This window comes from Lithobates pipiens, unplaced genomic scaffold, assembly GCF_037356315.1.
Source record: "Lithobates pipiens isolate NorthernLeopardFrog02 unplaced genomic scaffold, aLitPip1_a1.2 Scaffold_8, whole genome shotgun sequence".
NCBI lineage: Eukaryota > Metazoa > Chordata > Amphibia > Anura > Ranidae > Lithobates > Lithobates pipiens.
In genome coordinates, this window is record NW_027507903.1 from 621,352,771 (window position 1) to 621,375,092 (window position 22,322).

Consider the following 22,322-nt stretch of genomic DNA (forward strand, 5'->3'; position numbering starts at 1 on the left):
CGGCGACACCATCTGCCGGTCAGACGTCTTATTTGCGATTGCCCGACGCGATGGAACTCAACCTTCTATATGCTTGATAGGCTGCTCCAGCAGAAACGTGCAGTTAACGTCTACCTGTATGAACTCTGCGAAAGAAACGGTTCTGGGGAGCTGGGTTTTTTTTCACCGCGCCAGTGGCTGCTCATGCGCGACACATGCAGACTTCTGCGGCCATTTGAGGAGATCACCAAACTGGTCAGTCGCAGCCATGGCGCCATCAGTGACATGGTACCTTATGCCTTCTTTCTGGAGCGTGCATTGCGTCGTGTCATTGATCAGGCTGTGGAGGAGCAGGAGCGGGAAGATGAGGAAGTCGCAATGCTGGATGAATTCCCAGGGGGGGCTACTCTATCTGAGACAAGTCAACAACAGGAGTCTGATGAGGAGTCAGAGGAGGATGGTGCCGGGGCGGATGAGCAGGAGCAAGAAGAGCATGCTTTAAACCTTTCTGGGATCCCTGTTGTGCGAGGATGGGGAGAGGAGAATGAAGAGGACGACATTATCCTGGATGATGAGCAGGAGCCAGGCCACCACACCGCTTCCACTTTAGTGCAAATGGGGGCCTTCATGCTCCAGTGTTTTAATAGGGACCCCCGTATAAAAAGCATGAGGGTCAAGGACCAGTACTGGGTGGCAACGTACTTAGACCCCCGGTACAAACACAAAATGGCGGAAATGTTACCGCCGTCGCAGAGGGCTGTCAGAATGCAGCACTTCCAGGCCTTGCTTCGAGAAATGCTGCATTCTGCTTTTGCGTGCGCTGGCAGAGGAGCAATTCCCACTCCCAGAGAAGGATTTGCGGGTACCAATCCAACAGCGCCTGCAAGAAGAGGCCGGTTTGAAGATGTGTTGGTGACTTCGGATATGAGGTCATTCTTTCAGCCGACCCATCGACAGGTGTCATCCGGATCCAGCATCAGGGAACGCCTAGACCGTCAGGTGTCCGACTACATTGGGTTAACGGCCGATGTGGACGCTCTGAGGAGTGATGAACCCCTAGACTACTGGGTGGGCAGGCTTGACCTCTGGCCAGAGCTTGCCCAATTTGCAATCGAACTGTTGGCTTGCCCCTCATCCAGTGTCCTGTCCGAAAGGACGTTCAGCGCAGCAGGGGGGATTGTGACCGATAAGCGTACTCGCCTAGCTCACCACAGTGTTAACTACCTCACATTTCTAAAAATGAATGAGGCATGGATCTCGGAGGAATTCAACACATGTGATCAGTAGACCATGTATATGTCTATAAACAATTTTTGGAATCAAGCACACAGACCTTCTTAATTCATTTGGCTCACTTCCCTGACCCAAAAAAGCACACCGTACTATATGCCCCTACCCTCCTCTTTGAAGAGGTTGAGCGGTGTCATATTTCTACTGGGGCTGCTTATTATGAGGGGTTCCCACCATCCCTGTGCTGTGCTGACTTCCTCCTGGGTGTTCTTATTATGAGGGGCTCCCACCATCCCTGTGCTGTGCTGACTTCCTCCTGGGGGTTCTTATTATGAGGGGATCACACCATCCCTGTGCTGTGCTGACTTCCTCCTGGGGCTGCTTACGGTGCTGCTGTCAGCGCTGTATGTCACGGAGCTGCTGTCAGCGCTGTATGTCACGGAGCTGCTGTCAGCGCTGTATGTCACGGAGCTGCTGTCAGCGCTGTATGTCACGGAGCTGCTGTCAGCGCTGTATGTCACGGAGCTGCTGTCAGCGCTGTATGTCACGGAGCTGCTGTCAGCGCTGTATGTCACGGAGCTGCTGTCAGCGCTGTATGTCACGGAGCTGCTGTCAGCGCTGTATGTCACGGAGCTGCTGTCAGCGCTGTATGTCACGGAGCTGCTGTCAGCGCTGTATGTCACGGAGCTGCTGTCAGCGCTGTATGTCACGGAGCTGCTGTCAGCGCTGTATGTCACGGAGCTGCTGTCAGCGCTGTATGTCACGGAGCTGCTGTCAGCGCTGTATGTCACGGTGCTGCTGTCAGCGCTGTATGTCACGGAGCTGCTGTCAGCGCTGTATGTCACGGAGCTGCTGTCAGCGCTGTATGTCACGGAGCTGCTGTCAGCGCTGTATGTCACGGAGCTGCTGTCAGCGCTGTATGTCACGGAGCTGCTGTCAGCGCTGTATGTCACGGTGCTGCTGTCAGCGCTGTATGTCACGGAGCTGCTGTCAGCGCTGTATGTCACGGAGCTGCTGTCAGCGCTGTATGTCACGGAGCTGCTGTCAGCGCTGTATGTCACGGAGCTGCTGTCAGCGCTGTATGTCACGGAGCTGCTGTCAGCGCTGTATGTCACGGTGCTGATGTCAGCGCTGTATGTCACGGAGCTGCTGTCAGCGCTGTATGTCACGGAGCTGCTGTCAGCGCTGTATGTCACGGAGCTGCTGTCAGCGCTGTATGTCACGGAGCTGCTGTCAGCGCTGTATGTCACGGAGCTGCTGTCAGCGCTGTATGTCACGGAGCTGCTGTCAGCGCTGTATGTCACGGAGCTGCTGTCAGCGCTGTATGTCACGGAGCTGCTGTCAGCGCTGTATGTCACGGAGCTGCTGTCAGCGCTGTATGTCACGGAGCTGCTGTCAGCGCTGTATGTCACGGAGCTGCTGTCAGCGCTGTATGTCACGGAGCTGCTGTCAGCGCTGTATGTCACGGTGCTGCTGTCAGCGCTGTATGTCACGGAGCTGCTGTCAGCGCTGTATGTCACGGAGCTGCTGTCAGTGCTGTATGTCACGGAGCTGCTGTCAGCGCTGTATGTCACGGAGCTGCTGTCAGCGCTGTATGTCACGGAGCTGCTGTCAGCGCTGTATGTCACGGTGCTGCTGTCAGCGCTGTATGTCACGGAGCTGCTGTCAGCGCTGTATGTCACGGAGCTGCTGTCAGCGCTGTATGTCACGGAGCTGCTGTCAGCGCTGTATGTCACGGAGCTGCTGTCAGCGCTGTATGTCACGGAGCTGCTGTCAGCGCTGTATGTCACGGTGCTGATGTCAGCGCTGTATGTCACGGAGCTGCTGTCAGCGCTGTATGTCACGGAGCTGCTGTCAGCGCTGTATGTCACGGAGCTGCTGTCAGCGCTGTATGTCACGGAGCTGCTGTCAGCGCTGTATGTCACGGAGCTGCTGTCAGCGCTGTATGTCACGGAGCTGCTGTCAGCGCTGTATGTCACGGAGCTGCTGTCAGCGCTGTATGTCACGGTGCTGCTGTCAGCGCTGTATGTCACGGAGCTGCTGTCAGCGCTGTATGTCACGGAGCTGCTGTCAGCGCTGTATGTCACGGAGCTGCTGTCAGCGCTGTATGTCACGGAGCTGCTGTCAGCGCTGTATGTCACGGAGCTGCTGTCAGCGCTGTATGTCACGGAGCTGCTGTCAGCGCTGTATGTCACGGAGCTGCTGTCAGCGCTGTATGTCACGGTGCTGCTGTCAGCGCTGTATGTCACGGAGCTGCTGTCAGCGCTGTATGTCACGGAGCTGCTGTCAGTGCTGTATGTCACGGAGCTGCTGTCAGCGCTGTATGTCACGGAGCTGCTGTCAGCGCTGTATGTCACGGAGCTGCTGTCAGCGCTGTATGTCACGGTGCTGCTGTCAGCGCTGTATGTCACGGAGCTGCTGTCAGCGCTGTATGTCACGGAGCTGCTGTCAGCGCTGTATGTCACGGAGCTGCTGTCAGCGCTGTATGTCACGGAGCTGCTGTCAGCGCTGTATGTCACGGAGCTGCTGTCAGCGCTGTATGTCACGGTGCTGCTGTCAGCGCTGTATGTCACGGAGCTGCTGTCAGCGCTGTATGTCACGGAGCTGCTGTCAGTGCTGTATGTCACGGAGCTGCTGTCAGCGCTGTATGTCACGGAGCTGCTGTCAGCGCTGTATGTCACGGAGCTGCTGTCAGCGCTGTATGTCACGGTGCTGCTGTCAGCGCTGTATGTCACGGAGCTGCTGTCAGCGCTGTATGTCACGGAGCTGCTGTCAGCGCTGTATGTCACGGAGCTGCTGTCAGCGCTGTATGTCACGGAGCTGCTGTCAGCGCTGTATGTCACGGAGCTGCTGTCAGCGCTGTATGTCACGGTGCTGATGTCAGTGCTCTGTATTACGGTGCTGCTGTCAGTGCTCTGTATCTCCTGCACCCTCTTGTTTGCCTACCCTGGTCCCTGACCTTCCCTCTCCTCCATTGCCTTCATTAGCTCCATAGTCCTGAATTGTCAGAACAATTTCCCAAATAAAAAAAAAATGCTTGTAGTTATCGATCCCAAATTCACCTCATACATGTATTATGCTATTGTCCAGGTGGTGGGACTACGTGCTACCCCCTAATAATTACCCCGTGGCCGCAAATTCGACCTAAAGGTTTGCGAAATTCGCCTCCCATTGAAGTCAATGGAGCCCGCGGCGAACGGTCGTTTTCGCGAACGTTTGTGTCCGTTCGCGTTTCGCGTTCGCGAAACGTCCCGTCGGAAGTTCGTCCATCACTACCTGTCAGATGATAACTATGAATAGGACTCGTTAAGTTCAGCGTCCTCTATGGATGATGAGTGCCAGGGTGCTGCCTCATCTACCCTAATGGCAGTTCCCATTACATTTTTATAAAGGGCTCCATGCATGGTGGTGTTCCTCAGTCTGGCTCTCCCGTAGGGATTATGTTGTATGCATTTTGGTTTGCACCATTTATTAATTTCTTGTTTTGTATAGTCATATTCAATTTTGTAAATATGATTTATTTATTGTATATAAGTTGTTGTTTGTAAGATTTACAATAAACAAAATCAACCCCTCAAAATGGGCACAGCAGGTGTACAGACCTGGGAACTCGGCATAGGCATGGTGAGAACCCCTCATAATAGACATGTGCATTCGTTTTCGTCCGAATGCATTTTCGTCCGAATTTCAGGTATTTTCGTTTTCGTTTTGACAAACAATAACGAAAGTGCAGATTCCGAAAAACGAAAGATCCGACATAAATAAATGCTTTTTTTCGTTTTCGTTGTCACAACAGTTTGATATAGAATAGGAGATTCGACGTGACTCCATATGTCTATTGAACCTGTGGTCGAATGTGCCTAAGTTTCGTTTACCTCTATTAGTCCTATTATATAGAAAAGCTTCGACAGAGAGTAAATATTCGACATAGAGAGAACAGAATCGACAGAGAGAAACGATACTGGAATTGGGTGGGGGAAGTAAATTAAAAAAAAATAATGATAATATTCGACGGGATCGTTGCACGTTTATAATAATATTCGACGGGATCATTGCACGTTTATAATAATATTCGACGGGATCGTCGCAACTATACGACACTGCAATCGTACATTTCGGCAATCGAATGCTCCGCCTATAGGCTATATAGTTTAGCAGCTCCATCGAATCTTCTTTATCCATTCGACAGATACCATAAGCCTTCCAAGACTGATTCGACCGTAATTCATGTGGATTTTCGGACGAATGCAATTTTTGCACGAAAAACGAAATAAATAAAAACGAATTTCGGGAGTAACTAAATAAATAAAATTACGGACGAAAACGAAAAAACGAAACTAAATATTCTAGTCTGCACATGTCTACCTCATAATGGGCACAGCAGGTGTACAGACCTGAGAACTCTGCACAGGGATGGTGGGAACCCCTCATAATGGGCACAGCAGGTGTGCAGACCTGGGAACTCGGCACAGGGATGGTGGGAACCCCTCATAATGGGCACAGCAGATGTACAGACCTGGGAACTAGGCACAGGGATGGTGGGAACAGCACATTGCAGATCTGAGAAATCCGAGATATAAGTAATAAGTAGCACCTCTGAGACAAGAAGAAACTGGCAGGTGATTTATCTCTCCAGCATCCACCAAACACTGTATTACCAGTAACCTCCTCCCCCGGTGGAAGTGGTGATGTAGAACATTCTGGGTGAGGTTGGGAAGATTCGGGGTCTTGAGAAAGACAGGTGGCAGCAGGAGGCCTGGATAAAGGCGTGGAGGAATATCAGGACTGTAGCTGCTGCCTGTTGATCTCGAGGTGTGCGGCTTTTCTTTGTATTCTTCTTTCACTCCCCTAGATTTTCAGGTCCAATATAATTTTGATAAAGGGCTCCATGCATGGTGACGGTGATGTTCCTTAGCCTGGCTCTCCCATAGGGATTATGTTGTGTGCAATTTGGTTTGCACCATCTTTCTGGTTTGTATAGTCCTATTCTATTTTGTAAATATGGTTTTTATTATGGTTTTATTGTATATAAGTTGTTGGTAAGATTTTTCAATAAACAAAATTAACCCCTCAAAATGGGCACAGCAGGTATACAGAGCTGGAAACTCAGAATAGGGATGGTGGGAACCCCTTATAATGGGCACAGCAGATGTACAGACCTGGGAACTCGGCATAGGGATGATGGGGTCATGGGAACCCCCCCTGATTTTTTGAAATTATAGGAAAAATATAAGATGCCTGTGGATGCTCCAGACCCCCAGAGTTCACTATAACTGGAACATCGGTTTTGGGTAGATTAATTTACAAATAGATAAAATAAGAGACACATTCACAAAATATAAGGATCTATAAAAGCATAACTCAGAAACAGGGAAAAAAAAATACCAAAATAATAACTTTATAACACATTTCTTTATTTACTTTCAGCTGGAAGAAGTGATCTTCAAGGATAGAGGTAAGAGAAGGGGATGAATGGAGTATTATAGAGCTTCCTGTCCTTTGTGCTGGTTTTTATAGAAGCATAAATGTCTCTTGACAAAAAGCATTGCAAAAGAAGTCAAAGCAGAACTCCAGCCCCAAAAAAGTAGAAAAGCCCATTAAAAGATAAAATGAAAAGACACTTTTGACGCAATACTCGCCTTTAATCCAGAGCTGTGACCTGCAGAAATCTTTGGTTACAAGATGTCTTTTGTATTTTGGGATGAATGATGCTGCCAATCACTACTTCTGAGCCCAGGCTGCCATGGACTTCACATTTTATATTTATATATAATTATATATAATTTTTTTCATATTGTTACCAGTACAGCGTCATCATATAACTAGTGTCACTGGTGACAGTATGTGAAAGACAGACGGATAAATAAAAAAAAAATGTATTTACATTTTTAACAACTCTTGTAAACGTGTATTTTTTTTTCCTAAACATACTTTACCATACTTTGACGTGTCACCAAAGTGCTACTACAAGGGGGGTGTTTAGGGATTTATTTTTTTATTTTTTTTTGAGATTTTTTTTTTAAAACTTTGATCACTGTAACAGCAGTGTTTTGATCTGGCATGAATGGGTTACTTTCATAAAAGCTGTGCTTACTATTGTGTTCTGTGATTGGCCCACATCTATCACATGGTGCAGGGGGATGTGATTGACCCAGATACCATGTAATAGCTGAGGGCCAATCACAGAATCACAATAAGCACAGCTGTTATGAAACTAATTGTGATCATGTGATTGCATATCGACCATGTGATACCCTGGCTGCTCAAAGTGGTTGGGTACTGGGAGCTGCAATCCGCTGTGTCAATGTCGGCGATCCAGCCTACCCGTGCAACCCCGCCAGCAGTAAATGTACTGTGGGAACTGGTAAAGATGTATTATTGATTACAGAGCTGCATTGCTTTGTGTTTATCTGCCTGGAGTCCACCTTTAAATCTGAATTCAGGGGGCAGAGCTGGCTGCTGTTGTAGCCACTGTTTAGCCGAGCTTCAGGACCACCGCCTATTGTGGAGAGCTGTGCAGCAATGTGGGGTAGCATTATCTCCACCATCCGTGCCTGTTCTGGACCCAGCACCTCCAGTTGCAACATGGGGAAGAGAAAGATGAGGGGCCGAGTTCCCTCTCCCTCTCCAAGCAGAGGGAGAGGAGGAGACGGCTATCCAAGTGGATCACAGAGAGGATCTGCCCGCTCATTCCCTCCCACAGCACACTTCTCTCAAGCCCTCTAAAGAACAAGCCGTAGCATGTCCTAGAGCAGGTGAACACATGGCAGAGGAGTTTAATTCCAGGGATGACACAAGGGAGCTGGTAGAGACTCTGGAGGAATTTCCAACTCGAGGTCAGCCAATAATGGACACTACTTTGAAAGATCTGCTGATATCTTTAAAGGGCTCATTACACAGACATGGTCTCCTTTTCGGCACAAGTGAAAACTGAGGTCTTGGAGCTGGGGGACCGAGTGTTTCATATTGAGAACAAAATGGGGGGGGGGGCGCATGCTTCTGCTCACAATCAGCTAGTTGATGCCCATAATCAAAAATGATGAGGAAATTGCAGCTCTTAAGATTAAACTGGCAGATCTTGAGGACAGATCTCGCAGGAATAATGTGAAATTCCAAGGGATCTCTGAAACAATGTTATCTGCAGATCTTGGTCTATACACCAGATGATTGCTACTCTTCTCCTGAATACCCCAGAGAGTTGGTGGTCGACTGTGCCCTCAGGCTCCCAAAACCAGCCTTCTTGCCCGATAATGTGCCTTGGGATGTTATTGCAAAAATTCATTTTTTCCACATCAAAGATGATTTTACCCAATTTACTAGGCCCAACTCACCATTGCCTGATCCTTATGCCCATCTCCAGCTATTTACAGATCTGTCCAAACACACAATGGCATGCAAATGAATGCAATCTGTAGCAAAGCTCCTGTGCAACCATCATATCGTGTGTGTGTGTGTGTGTGTGTGTGTGTGTGTGTGGATAGATAGGGCTTCCCTGTCAAGTTGCTTATCACAAAACTGTAGCGCTAAGAAAAACACTGTGTAAATGTGTTAAAATAAATGGTGATTAGAAGTGCTATGAACACAAATCAAATCAATGGCCAAAACAATGTATAATAACTGACATAAAAGTCCAGTCACTGAGTGAAGATGTGTGAAAAAACTTCATAGGGCATATGTCCGATGAGAAGACTGTTAGTTCCTCAATGACAAATGATATGGTGCAAACAAAGTAGCTGTAAAGCACATTGAAAACGGGATAGGCATTCGTCTGATGGAAAACTGTAGCTAAATACTACTTACCTGACAAGGTGGACCTGCCTGTCATACGACAGTGGGTCAATCAGGCTTGTATTGGTCAAAGGCCAGATGGTCATCGGAGGAACCAACTCTGATGTAGATAGAATCTGTAGAGGAATTGCTACAGACGTTCGATCAGTCAACAGGAGTGAATCCCGGTGTGGCACAACTAGCTATGCAGAGCTCAAAGGGATCCTCAAAGCAGTTCGTTGGATTTCAAATGTAATCACCAGAAACCAGCAACAAAATGGTACATTATCGCTTTGGAACCATAATGTAAAAGAAAAAAAGGCTCCATATGGTACAGGTCATAAAGTTAAAAATATTTAATCTTGATAAAAATTTTACAAACATCTATTACAGATGACTGTGTAAAATGTGATCACAGGCAAAATATAAAAAGTAAAAGCAATGTGGGGAATGGGCCCGATGCATTTTGACCTAATGGCCTTCAACTGCGGCAGGATAATTCACAGATGCCCCATAGTGGAAGGCCTCCACCTTGCTAGGATTTGGGACCTAATTCCATTTAAAGGTAAATAATTCCCCCTCCCAGAGTGGTGATTGGGAAACTGCCAATGATACAAATGTAATATAGCCTTCTGGCCTTCTTCCTTCATAAAGCAGATATAGTTAATTGCAAAGGCTTATCTGCTCTCCGCATTGGAGTTCGGCCTTTGAAAGTTCCCAGCCCACAACTGTTGGATGCAGCATATGCTGCTCTGTGGAATATTTCATGCTTTTTTTTTTTTTTTTTTTTTTTTAATTTCTGTTGCTTTTTCACTTTTTTGTTATGCGTTTTCTTGTCCTTTTTCCAAGAACACCGGATTATCCACCTTTTTGTTACAGGGTTATGAGTGTATTTCCATCTATGAACATAATTCTGCATTCTCCACTATTTTGTGACCCAAGGACTTTGCCTACAATAAGCCACCTTCCAGGTACTACAACATATACTTTCTACCACCTTTGGCCGTTTGACACAGTGGGGACTGTGATCAGCAACCAATATATCCCTCATGGTGCTTACAATCGTATCGCTCAACAGCCCCTATAAACGCAGGGCATTATGGATGGAAGCAAAAAAGTTAGAAGACATTCTGACATCCTAAAGGTCAATCCTCCTAAATGTTCTTATAAGAACTACCCTCACATGATCCTGGCTAATGCTCTTAAGAAAAGAGCAGTTTTTATATCTGTTAATAGTTCAGTAGTGTTTGTAAGACATAACTTTGCTGAGGACCCTCAGGGTCGATATCTGAACTTTGTGTGTAGTCTCAACAATACCATCTACACCATAGTGAACTCATATGCACCAAACACGGGTCAAGCCCATTTTCTACGAAAACAGTAAAAAAAAAGTTAAACAAAAATAAAAGGGCATGTGTTATGGTGTGGAGACTTTAATTCTCTCCTCGACCCCACTTTGGATACCACTGATTTTAAATCGTCTTGCAACCGCTATTTGCGCCACTTCATGCACAAAGCCGGTCTGGAGATGTCTCGAGCCCACTGAAAAGGACTTTACTTTTTTTTTTTTTTTTTTTTATGTCAGCACATAAATCTTTTTTTAAGAATTTACTATTGTCTAATGGACCTTCATCTGCTACATAAAGTGTTTTGTGCCACCATTCACTCTATAACATGGTTGGACTATGCTCCTGTCTTATGTTGAGAGGATAATGCTGTTTGACCACCTACTTTGTGGAGCAACAACGCGTTTGTCCTGTCTCAAAGAGTCCAGCATAAACTTAAACCTCAGATACCAGACTACTTTCAGCTTAATTCTACTCCTGATTTTAATCTGTTTAATGTTTGGTGTGCACATAAGGCTGTAAGGGGTCTAATGATCCAAATTGCTGCCAGAGGACGCAGACTGTAAATTCCTTTCTGGGTAAAATTAAAACCTTACTGCAAAAAATCACTGACCTTAGCTGTAGACAGGAACTCCACCTTTTATTGATATCTAACCATAAAGTCTTGAAAAAAGTTAAAGCTAAGTTTTTTTTTTTTATTCCCAAAGTAATAAAGCTGACAAACTCCTCGCAGGTCACCTTAAAAAGAGACAAGCAAGATTAAATTTACCCTTCATACATAATCCTATAGATGGCACTAAAGTTTACCACCCGAAAGATATTGCAAATGCTTTCCAAAAAATTGTATTTCTCACTTTACAATCTAAAAGATGAAAGCAACACTCCCCAAGTACTATATTTCTACATATTTAAAAGCCATTCCTCAGCAAATTACGCTCATTCCATACTTTTACAGATGGAATTTGAACTCCCTGCCTCCATGCGGTTTTATTGTTTCCAACTCCCAACATGCTGTCAAGGCCCAACTGGGAACTGATGCGTGGACTCAGAGTCCAACACCCATTTTCAACTATGAGGGACGCAACCTCAAGGCTTTATATCATGCAGCTATTTCAAGCTGCTCAATAAATTCCTCCTTGACAGTATTACAGGGGTCATATCCAAATGGGAAAATTACATTGGGGCTTTTGAGGACCAGTGGGAGGAGGCACTTGCCGCAGTTCCCCGGTATTCCCTAAATGTGTCAAAGGCTGTCCTACCTATATTTACTCTTGCGTGTCCATTACATGTCGGCTAGACTGACTAGAATGGGTGTGCAAGATCCTGCCTGTACAAGATGCGAGAGACCACAGTGATCTGATCCATATGTTATGGTGGTGCCCAATATTGCCCATCTATTGGAAGGATATGATGGGAACTGAGTATTTCAGGTCCGTCTCAAGTAAAATCCTAAACTATGCTAGTTGGGCATTATTGATGATGCCCATGAAGAGGAAGCCTCTAGACTTGCGGTAGCTAGGGCCCATTTCCAAGCTAGGAAATTAATTCGGAGACATTGGAAGTCAACGGAACTCCCCACAGTGAAAGAATGGCTGAATCAAATAGGAGATACTATCAGGTTGGAAAAATACATTTTATCAGCACAGGGGTAGTGTGAACAAATTCAGTAAAATTTTGAGGGCCTTGGCTGGAGGTTCCTGGTTTAGCTCTGGCTGAAAGTCCTTTAAAAAACATGGCTAATAACAAATCTCTGGGAGAGGATGAATTCTCAGTGGAGTGTTACAAATTGTTTAGTGAAATTTTAACCCCTCATCTTACCTCAGTGTTCAATGCAGTGCCGTCCTATGGTTCTTTTTCACAGGATATGTTGGGAGCTGTTATTACCCTCCCAAAACCGGGGAAGGAACCTTCACACCCTAAAAGCTTTAGGCCCATGTCCCTTTTAAACACAGACCTTAAAATATATGCCAAGATTCTAGCAAACAGATTGGCAGATATTACCCCTTCCCTCATTAAAGAGGATCAGGTAGAGTTTGTAAAGGAGTGTCAGGTTCTTGACAGCACTAGAAGGATGCTTGATCTGTTAAGCCTACTTGAAGGCCGTAGAGAACCCTCAGTGTTTTCAACTCTTGACGCTGAAAAGGCATTTGATAGGGTTCACTTGGGATTCCTTCAAGCTGCTCCTGACGACAAATTTAACCTTTTCAGGGTTTGTACAAATGACAATTATGGCTTTATATTCCCAACCCTCAGCCTGTGTGTGTGTGTGTATATGTATGTGTGTGTATGTATATATGTGTGTGTGTGTGTGTGTGTGTATATATATATATATATATAATCTCTATATCTCCAATGTCCTCTCTGATCCTATTAAAATTACGAAGGGAGCACCCTTGCCTTGTGCCATATCTCCCATTATATTTACACTAATTATGGAACCCCTGGCAACAGCTATAAAAATAAATCCACGGATCTATAGTGTAAAGGTAACGATTGGTTTATTTACTGATGACATCATATTAACTTTGAAGAACCCGGTCCCTCCTCTGCAGGCTGTCCAGATGGAATTGGAAAATTTTAGTAAAGTGTCCTACTCTAAAGTTAATGTCACCAAATTGTCGGCTCTTCCTATCTGTATTAATAACTCTTCACTTCAATACTCGAGGAATAAGTATCATTATTCTTGGGAATTCCAAACCTTAAATTACTTAGGAATTTAAATTTACAATCCCATCTTCCAAAATTTTCGCAAATAACTTCCTTCCACTTTTAGACTTCTGAAAAAAGGAAATGACAGCTATAGCTTATCATGAACTGTCCTGGCTAGACATTTTTAAATGCTCATTCTAGCCAAGGTTTATATATATATATATATATATATATAAATTTTTTTTTTTTTTTTTTTTCAACCATTCCCATGCCTATCCCAAACAAGGTTGGGGTGTGTTTTTTTCCATGAACTTGATGTATCCATGAAGAAATTTTATATGGAAGGGGAATATTGCCACTCCAGGAGAATCAACCAAAAGTAAATCTCTTCACCAAATTAGAAGCCACAGGTGCTGGCAATGCATATAGCAAATGGATAGGAAGTAGTTCTGGACAGCCGCACTCTGAAAAAAATATATGCCTTTTATTAAACTACAAACAAAAATGCATTCCACAGCACAACAGGAAAACTGACGCATTTCACACTACAAACAATGCTTAATCATAGCTAACTCAAAAATAAGAATTGTATAAATACTTTGAGGCCCATGTGACCATACCCAGGGACTTGATGATTAATTGGTTAATTGATGAATTAACATGTGAACAGAATCCCATTCAATTGGCCACCAAGGGTTTCAACATGTGCTGTGAATATACATTTTTACCTCCTAAATGTGATTGAAATAAAATTTAAACGCCTTACCCTTAAAAACCATACATCTGGTGGTTAGAGATAGATGTATGTATGTATTTCAACCTGGAGAGAAAATGGCCTGATAATTTATTTCCTTATTGTGCATGTAGATTCACTGAATGAATGGCTTATTATTATTATTATTTTTTTTTTTTTTATAAACACACCTACTCTCTAAAAGGTCAAAAACAATAATAATGGTTCGGAGTACCCGATACTCAAAATCAGTGCACATAAAAAAAAAAATCTAGACTCTATGAACCATGAATAAAAATATATACAGTGTATATAGTTTATACACTATATTACCAAAGGTTTTGGGACGTTTGCCTTTTACACGCACATGAACTTTTAATGGCCTCCCAGTCTCAGTCCATAGTGTTCAATATTGAGTTGGCCCACCCTTTGCAGCTATAACAGCTTCAACTCTTCTTGGAAGGCTGTCCACAAGGTTTAGGAGTGTGACTTTGGAATGTTTGATCATTCTTCCAGAAGCGCATTTGTGAGGTCAGGCACTTATGTTGGATGAGAAGGCCTGGCTCGCAGTCTCCGATCTAATTCACCCCAAAGGTGTTCTATCGGGTTGAGGTCAGGATTCTGTGCAGGCCAGTCAAGTTCCTCCACCCCAAACTCGCTCATCCATGGTTTTTATGGACCTTGCTTTGTGCACTGGTGCGCAGTCATGTTGGAACAGGAAAGGTCCATCCTCAAACTGTTCTCCCAAAATTGGGAGCATGAAATTGTCCAAAAACGTCTTGGAATGCTGACATCTTAAGAGTTCCTTTCACTGGAAAGAAGGGGCCAAGCCCAACCCCTGATGAACAACCCCACACCATAATCCCCCCTCCACCAAATGATTTGGACCAGTGCACAAAGCAAGGTCTGTAAAGACATGGATGAGTGAGTTTGACTGGCCTGCCTGACCTTAACCTGATAGAGCACCTTTTGGGACGAATTAGTGTGGAGACTGTGAGCCAGGCCTTCTAATCCAACATCAGTGCCGACCTCACACATGCTTCTGGAAGAATGGTGAAACATTCCCATAGACACACTCCTAAACCTTGTGCACAGCCTTCCCAGAAGAGTTGAAGCTGTTATAGCTGCAAAGGGTGGGCCAACTCAATATTGAACCCTACGGACTAAGACTGGGATGCCATTAAAGTTCATGTGCGTGTAAAGGCAGGTGTCCCAATACTTTTGGTAATAAGTATACAAAAAGTACCTAAAAGCTTCTTCTCATTGTCCTCCATATTGATTTATTATACAAAAGATTGCACCATGATAAAAATCTCCCCCCCCCCCCCCCCCAGCCCAGCCCAGGAGGACAATAATAGTCATGATATATAAAGGAGATCTCCGTGCTGTAAGGAACGGAGTGTCCCTCTATTACAGATGAAAGTCCACATCCATAATTCCTAATATCTAATCTGTGATTTGGAAGCCATTGTTCACAACTCCATACCGGGGTTAATGTAAACTAAGGACATCACATCCAATGCTCTTAGCTATTGAACTCTTTTGTGCGTTTTTAGATTTTGCGGAAACGCACTACAGTCCATTTAACATGTTTTTCTATGGTACACGTTCACATCTATGCATTTTGCAGCTGCTGTGTGTGTGTGTTTGTGTGTGGCTTTTTTTTTTTTTGTTTTTTTGTTTTTCCTGCAGCAGATTACATTTTGTGTGTAATAGACTTCAATGGAGTCACGCCTGAAATGCAAGTGTTGTGTGTGTGTGTGTGTGTGTGTGTGTGTGTGGGGTTTTTTTCTTTTTAAAAACACTGTATATAGTGGGTTGCTAAGGAGCATGCCAGGAAGTCGGCTGCCTTGTCCTTAACAGATGAGTCATCAGCTGTCAGCGGGTTTCCCCACTGACAGCTGAATGTACAAAGAATCACCAGCTACAGAATACAAGAGAAAAAAACAGCGCGGGGTCAACCCCCCAAATCCATACCAGGCCCTTCAGGTCTGGTATGGATTCGGAGGGGAAACCCACACCAAAGTAAAAAAAAAAAAAAAAAATTGTGTTGGGTTCCCCCAGATCCTTATTCGAGTATGCAACCCAGCAGCACAGGAAAGGGAGGTGACGAGTGATTGCCCCTCCTCCTGAACCATAGCAGGCCACATGCTCTCAACATGGGGCGGTGGGGGCTTTGGGGCAAGGGGGGGCTTTGCCATCCCTGTCCCAAAGCACCTTGTCCCCATGTTGACGGGGACAAGGGCATCTTCCCAACAACCCTGGCCAGTGGTTGTAGGGGTCTACAGGCACAGGGCTTATTAGAATCTGAAAGCCTCCTTTAACAAGGGGACCCCCAGATCTCGCCCCCCCATGTGAATGAGTATACCTTGTGCCCCCTTCCCATTCACCAAAAAACATTTACAAGAACTCCAGAGATTAGTAAATGATCAGAAGCTCTGCTGACTTCCATCATCCAATCATGTGCAAGCAAAAGCGCTGTTTTATTTTCCTTGCACCTGATTGAGTATTCATTGCAAAGTGACTCTTTTCCTCATTTACTAAGCTCTGGAGCAGCTGCACTTGCAAAGTGCATTATCTATTTGCCTTTAGTAAATCAACCCCAATGTTTTTAAAAGGGGGGGGGGGGACACAATGGATGAATGATGCAAGCAAAAATGCATAAAAAATGCAGGTTTAACCACTTCAGCCCTTTGGCTGTAGAATGACCAGGCCATTTTTTGTGAGTCTGCACTGTCGCTTTAACAAGTGCGTGGTCGTGCGACATTGCACCCAAACAAATAGAGCTTTCTTTTGGTGGTATTTGATTGCATCTGCTGTTTGTTTTTTGCGCTATAAACAAAAAAGAGCGAAACATTTTGGGGAAAAAAAAAATATTTTGTACTTTTTGCTAGAATATTCCCCCCCCCTTTTTTTTTTTTTCCCGTGACTGCGACATTATGGTGGACGCATCGGACAACTTGACAATTTTTTTTTGGACCATTGGCATTTATACAGCGATCAGTGGTATAAAAATGCATGGATTACTGTAAAAATGTCACTGACAGGGAAGGGGTTAACACTAGAGGGTGATCAGGGGGTTAACTGTGATCCCTGGGAGGTGTTTCTAACTGAAGAGGGAGGGGACTGACCTAGAGGAAGTGACTGCTCGTGGTTCCTAGCTAATAGGAACACATGATCTGTCACTCCTCTCAGAACACGGATTTGTGTGTTTACACACACTACAGTGTTCTGTCGTTCGTGGCTGGCGGTCATCACGACCATCAGCCACGTGCATCGGCACCCCCGCAGTGCAGCAGGCGCGTGCCTGCTCTCACGATCCCGCAAGCCGACGTATAGCTACGACTGTTCTCGGGATCGTGCCGACCTGCCACGGTAAAATGAGGGCGGCTGGTTGCCAAGCTGTTTTAAAAATGCAAAAGGTGCCTGAAAACACAACAACCGCATAGATGTGAACCTAGACTTTAACATGATACCTAAAATGGTTTATTTGACGTGTAACAGGTATATACACTGCAACTTAATTCAGACACCATTAACCTACCACCATGTGTGTAGGGGGCAGACGCAGAGTAGGCAAGAAGGATGTAATTGGCTGAGTCTAGTGAAGACTTCTCATCCTTGCCGGCAATGGAAGATCATGTTTGTTGATTCATGATTGTCACATTATTATATATAAAAGACAGATACTATACTGGGAGCCTTATGTACCAAAGTGTCAAAGAAGAACTGTTGAAAGTCCCAAATCCTATGAGCAAATAAAGTCCAGGATAGCTCCAAAAAAGACCAAAGAAGTGAATCAACCGGTGAGAAAATGGTATATGCTAACAAATGTTGTCCAATGGATGAAAAATAATTGATGATCCTCCACCGTAGATAAAGAGGCTTACCGGAACGATTGGACACAGATGGGCATATACCCACTGGATCAATTTGAGCTTGGATAGTGACAACGTTCCACAGCCGCAGATTCCAGACATCCCTTACAGAACTCTGAGTAGCATATATTAGATTTAATTGCCAAGGAGGAAAAAAATAGAAGGGCACATAGCGTAATTCTATTAAAAATCTAGCTTTTTTCATTAAAGGAATAACACTCACATTTGTGATTAAAAATCTAGCGCTTTACAAAGAGGCAGTAACGGTGGCATCAGCAATCCTGCCTGATGCGTTTCGTCCTATGGGACTTCATCTGGGGTACCCCTGTTGCCACTGTTGCTGCCTTTGTAAAGCTGGCTGCTTGTATACAACTTAAAGGGACAGCGCAATATATTTTGTATATATTATTTTTATCTGTCTTTTTTTTATGTTTAGAGGAACTATTTAGAAACCATTGACCTTATCCATCATTCAGTTTTTCAGACCAAGAACGGGCAGGATCTGTTCACTACATGGCAGAAGTCGGAGTGCTGTGGACCTTCACTGGACCTACGTTTTCGTAATCCATACCAGAGGGACGTGGTTTCCCTTTACCTGAACTCCAATGGTGGCTGCTGTAGAGGGCAAACTTATGTAAGTATTCTGTTTCCGTGCAGCTTCCTAACTTTTATAAATCAGCTGAGTTCATCCCTCGTTAAAACTTAAAGAACATGAAAAGTTTCTTTAAGGGGACATAAAATTATTAGATGGTCTGATTTCTATGTTGGGTATGTTGTCTGCCCGCTAATTACATTTCTGTAGCTGATGGTATTCATATCATCTCAGGGTGAGCTTCCATAAATGCCCCAGTGTGTTCTCTGGTTCCAGCACTGCCTTTTTTTCTACTGAAACATCCCTGACACATTTGAGTGGTGGTCAACTTTGTCAGTGTAGAGCAGTGATTCTCAACCAGGGTTCTGTGGAACCCTAGGGTTCTTCTCAAGGTTGCTAGGGGTTTCTTCAGCATTGGGCCATTTCTGCCTCTCGGATAAGTTCCCACCGACACCATTTATCTTTTTAGCTATCTGTAAGGAGGTAATACTTCCCAATGACCACGTATAAGGACCATTCTTCCCACTGACACTCACACTAATATATCATGAGTTGTAGATTTAACATTTTTTAGCAGGGGTTCCCCGAGACTGGAGAACTACTTCAAGGGTTCCTCTGTGTTGAAAAGGTTGAGAGGCTGGTATAGAGGGATTCAAGTGTGGCCTCGGAAATCACCAATGGGCGATTCAATGCATTGTTAGAAAACTGTCAGACTTTAGCAATGCTGCAGGAGATGTTCTGAGACTGCAGACTTACTTTAGAAGGCTGCCAAAAGCTTTGGATATGCTACAGGAGATGGTAAGGGACTACAAATATGTTACAGGCGATGGTCAGAGGCGGCAAACATGTTACAGGAGATGGTCAGGTTACGTACAGAGTAGTGCTGCCCTAGTAATGACACTGAGCCCCAGATGAAAAAACTAGGATATTGATGAACTTGCAAAACGGTCACAACAACCTGGTGAACTCCCGTCCAGCAAACCTATAGTGAATACAGTGGAGAGTAGCAGTAGAAGACCGGAGCTGAAGACCACGCCTGGCGAGAGAGGTGGAGTTGCGGTCAGACCCAATCAGGAGCTTGCAGAAGTGTAGACGTAGGCCCTATGCTTTCTCTACTCCTCAGGAACCTCTCCCTACCGCTGGTGCTGTCCCTGACAGATGGGGTACATCTCCCTGCACTAGCCACTTCTGAAATGCCCACCATACCTGAAGGCAGGCACTTAAAAAGTGGCCACCAGGATCACCTGAATGCAGAGTAGCTTGCCAGAACGCTGCTCCAGGGGGCAGGGGAAACCATAGAGAAACCAAGTTCAGGGGCAGCCCGTCCATTAGGGGTGCCTGGGCGCCGCTCCCTCTCTCCAGGCCACCGCCTATATGCAGTGGATAGATTCATACGAGACCTGTTTTCCGATTGGCCGAAAAGAGAAGACTCCTGATTGGCCGCCGAGGAGGGAGAAAACTGAAGCCGCCATCGCCATGATGACCCATGGGGAACAGAACGAAAGGCTGCTCCCGGTGCTACCAACCAACGGGAGGGTTGGGGATGGGCATACTGTTTACCCCCCCCCAAAAAAAATTTCCACCGGCCGCAGCTGACCAAGTTTCTCCTGACTTCCTCTCCTCTCTGCACTACTGCGGGGGGGGGGGGGGGGGGTTGTGTGTGTGTGTCTATAGTATGCCTGTAATGGGGCGCATGTTTCCCGTGCTTAGAACTGTCTGACAGCGAAATTAAATTTCTAAAGGAAAAAAAGTCATTTAAAACTGCTCGCGGCTATAATGAATTGTCGGTCCGCAATACACATTGATAAAAACGGCATGGAATTTCCCCGCAGGGGAACCCCGAACCAAAATGTGAAAAATGGTGTGGGGTCCCCCCAAAAATCCACACCAGACCATTATCCGAGCAACGCAACCTGGCAGGCTGCAGGAAAAGTACGGATTTTGACAGCAAAAAATCCGTACGGACTTTCGGCGGAGTTTTGGAAGTCTGACTGATTCGAACGTGATGACGTAGGACCAGACTAGAATAAGTAAGTTCATAGCCGGTAGCCAATAGCTGCCCTAGCGTTTGGTTTTTGTCCGGACTAGCATACACATGAACGTATTTCTTGATGGGAACTGGGTCCGGCGGCGTTCCGGGAAAATGTTTTTGAAACGTGTTCTGTTTCTAAAGTCCGTCAGATTGTAAGACGGCAAAGGTCCGATGGAGCCCACACACGATCGAATTGTCCGACGGATTCGTTCCGTCGGACCTTTGCTGTCAAAATCCGTACGCGGCATTACAGATTTTCTTCTAAAGGCCCATACACACGATCTGACTTTTTTACAACAAACATGCAAATTGGCTGTTTTAAGGCAACATCCGCCTGTGTGTACGCTCCATCGGGACAAACTTTTTTTCAGTTTTCATCTGACTTTTGTTGGCTGTGGGAACGGACAAACATTTTGACAACATAAGTCCAAATGGAGCAAATTCCGATCGTGTGTATACAAAACCATAGGACTTTACAAACACGCATGCTCAGAACCAATGCAAAAGATCAGACAACAATACAGAAGTTGACCAAAGGTGGCGGTAAAGAGCAGAAAAACCACGTGATTTGGTGAAAGTTGGCTGAAAGTCCTGCCGTGTGTATGCAATACAAGTTCTCGGCCAACGCCCTTTGTACAAAAATCCACGGGAACGTTTGTACAAAGTCCGATCATGTGTAAGGCTTAAAATTGCCCTGTATTTGGCTCATCCATCTTCCCATCAACTCTGACCAGCTTCCCTGTCCCTGCTGAAGAAAAGCATGGTGTGTTAAGCCTCATGCACACGATCAGACTTTGTACAAACTTTCCCGTGGACTTTTGTACAAAGGGCGTTGGCCGTAAGTTTGTATTTCATACACACAATCAGACTTTTTAGGCAACAAACACGAATGTAGTGACGTTTCCATGTACTGCGACACTTCAAAAGAGGACGTTCAATCACTCCTGCGCCACCTTTGGTCAACTTCTGTATTGTCTGATCATTTTTTTTATTGGTTCTGAGCATGCGTGTTTGTACTTTGTACAAAAGTCCGATGGTTTTGTGTACACACGATCGGACTTATGTTGTCAAAAAGTTTGTCTGTTCGCACAGCCAACAAAAGTCTGATGAAAACGGAAAAAGTTTGTCCGATGGAGCGTACACACAGTCGGATGTTGACTCAAAACAGCTAATTTGCATGTTTGTTGTCAAAAAGTCAGATCGTGTGTATGGGCCTATAGAGTAGATTTTTTTGCTTTTAGGCAAAAAAGTCCACTTTTGATCTCATCTCACCAGAGCATCTTCTTCCACATGTTTGCTGTGTCCCCCACATGGCTTCTCCTAAACTACAATCAGGACTTCTTATGGCTTTCTTTCAAAAATGTCTTTCTTCTTGCTACTCTTCCATAAAGACCAGATTTGTGGAGTGCACAACTAATGCCTTGTACACACGGTCGGACATTCCGACCACAAAATCTGTTGGATTTTGTTGCATACACATGGTCGGACAAATCCGATAGCTCGGAACGAGGTGACATTCGTTGTGCACGATGGGACTAATGTCGAGGCCAGTAGCCAATAGCTTTGGTCTCGTAATTTAATCTGAGCATGCTTGGCACTTTGTCCGTCAGAATTCTCTACAAACTATCGGAAAAAGCCTGATTGGATTTTGTTGACGGAAAATTTGAGATTCCGCTCACAAACTTTTTCCGTCGGAATGTCAAACGGAAAAAGTCCGCTAGAGCCCACAAACGATTGGATTTTCCGACAACATAATCAGATCTGAGCTTTCCGATCGGAATTTCCGACCACGTATAGTTGTCCTGTGGAGAGATTCTCCCACCTGAGCTGTGGATCTCCACAGCTCCTCCAGAGTTACCATGAGACTCTTGGCTGCTTCTCTGATTAATGCTCTCCTTGCCCAGCCTGTCAGTTTAGATGGACGGCCATGTCTTGGTAGGTTTGCAATTGTAATCTTTCCATTTTTCAGATGACGGTGAGATGTCACATGTATCCCTGACCCGTCTGGGGTGTTCCCTGTCCTTCATGATGCTGTTTATACACTAAGAGTCGGTTCACACTGAGGCAGCGCGACCTGCATCCGACTTCAGCGGCGGCTTGCAAAATGACTTCTGTG

At 45.2% G+C, this 22,322-nt stretch overlaps 1 protein-coding gene across 1 annotated transcript in view; it reads left to right on the forward strand.

Moving 5' to 3' along the window:
• Positions 1 to 22,322, forward strand: part of LOC143962365 (uncharacterized) — a 54,941-nt gene that overhangs the window by 14,477 nt on the left and 18,142 nt on the right. Inside the window, exons 4-5 of the mRNA XM_077471659.1 lie at positions 6,637 to 6,664; positions 18,059 to 18,216. Coding sequence (XP_077327785.1) covers positions 6,637 to 6,664; positions 18,059 to 18,216 — 186 coding nt within the window. The remainder of the gene's footprint in view (positions 1 to 6,636; positions 6,665 to 18,058; positions 18,217 to 22,322) is intronic.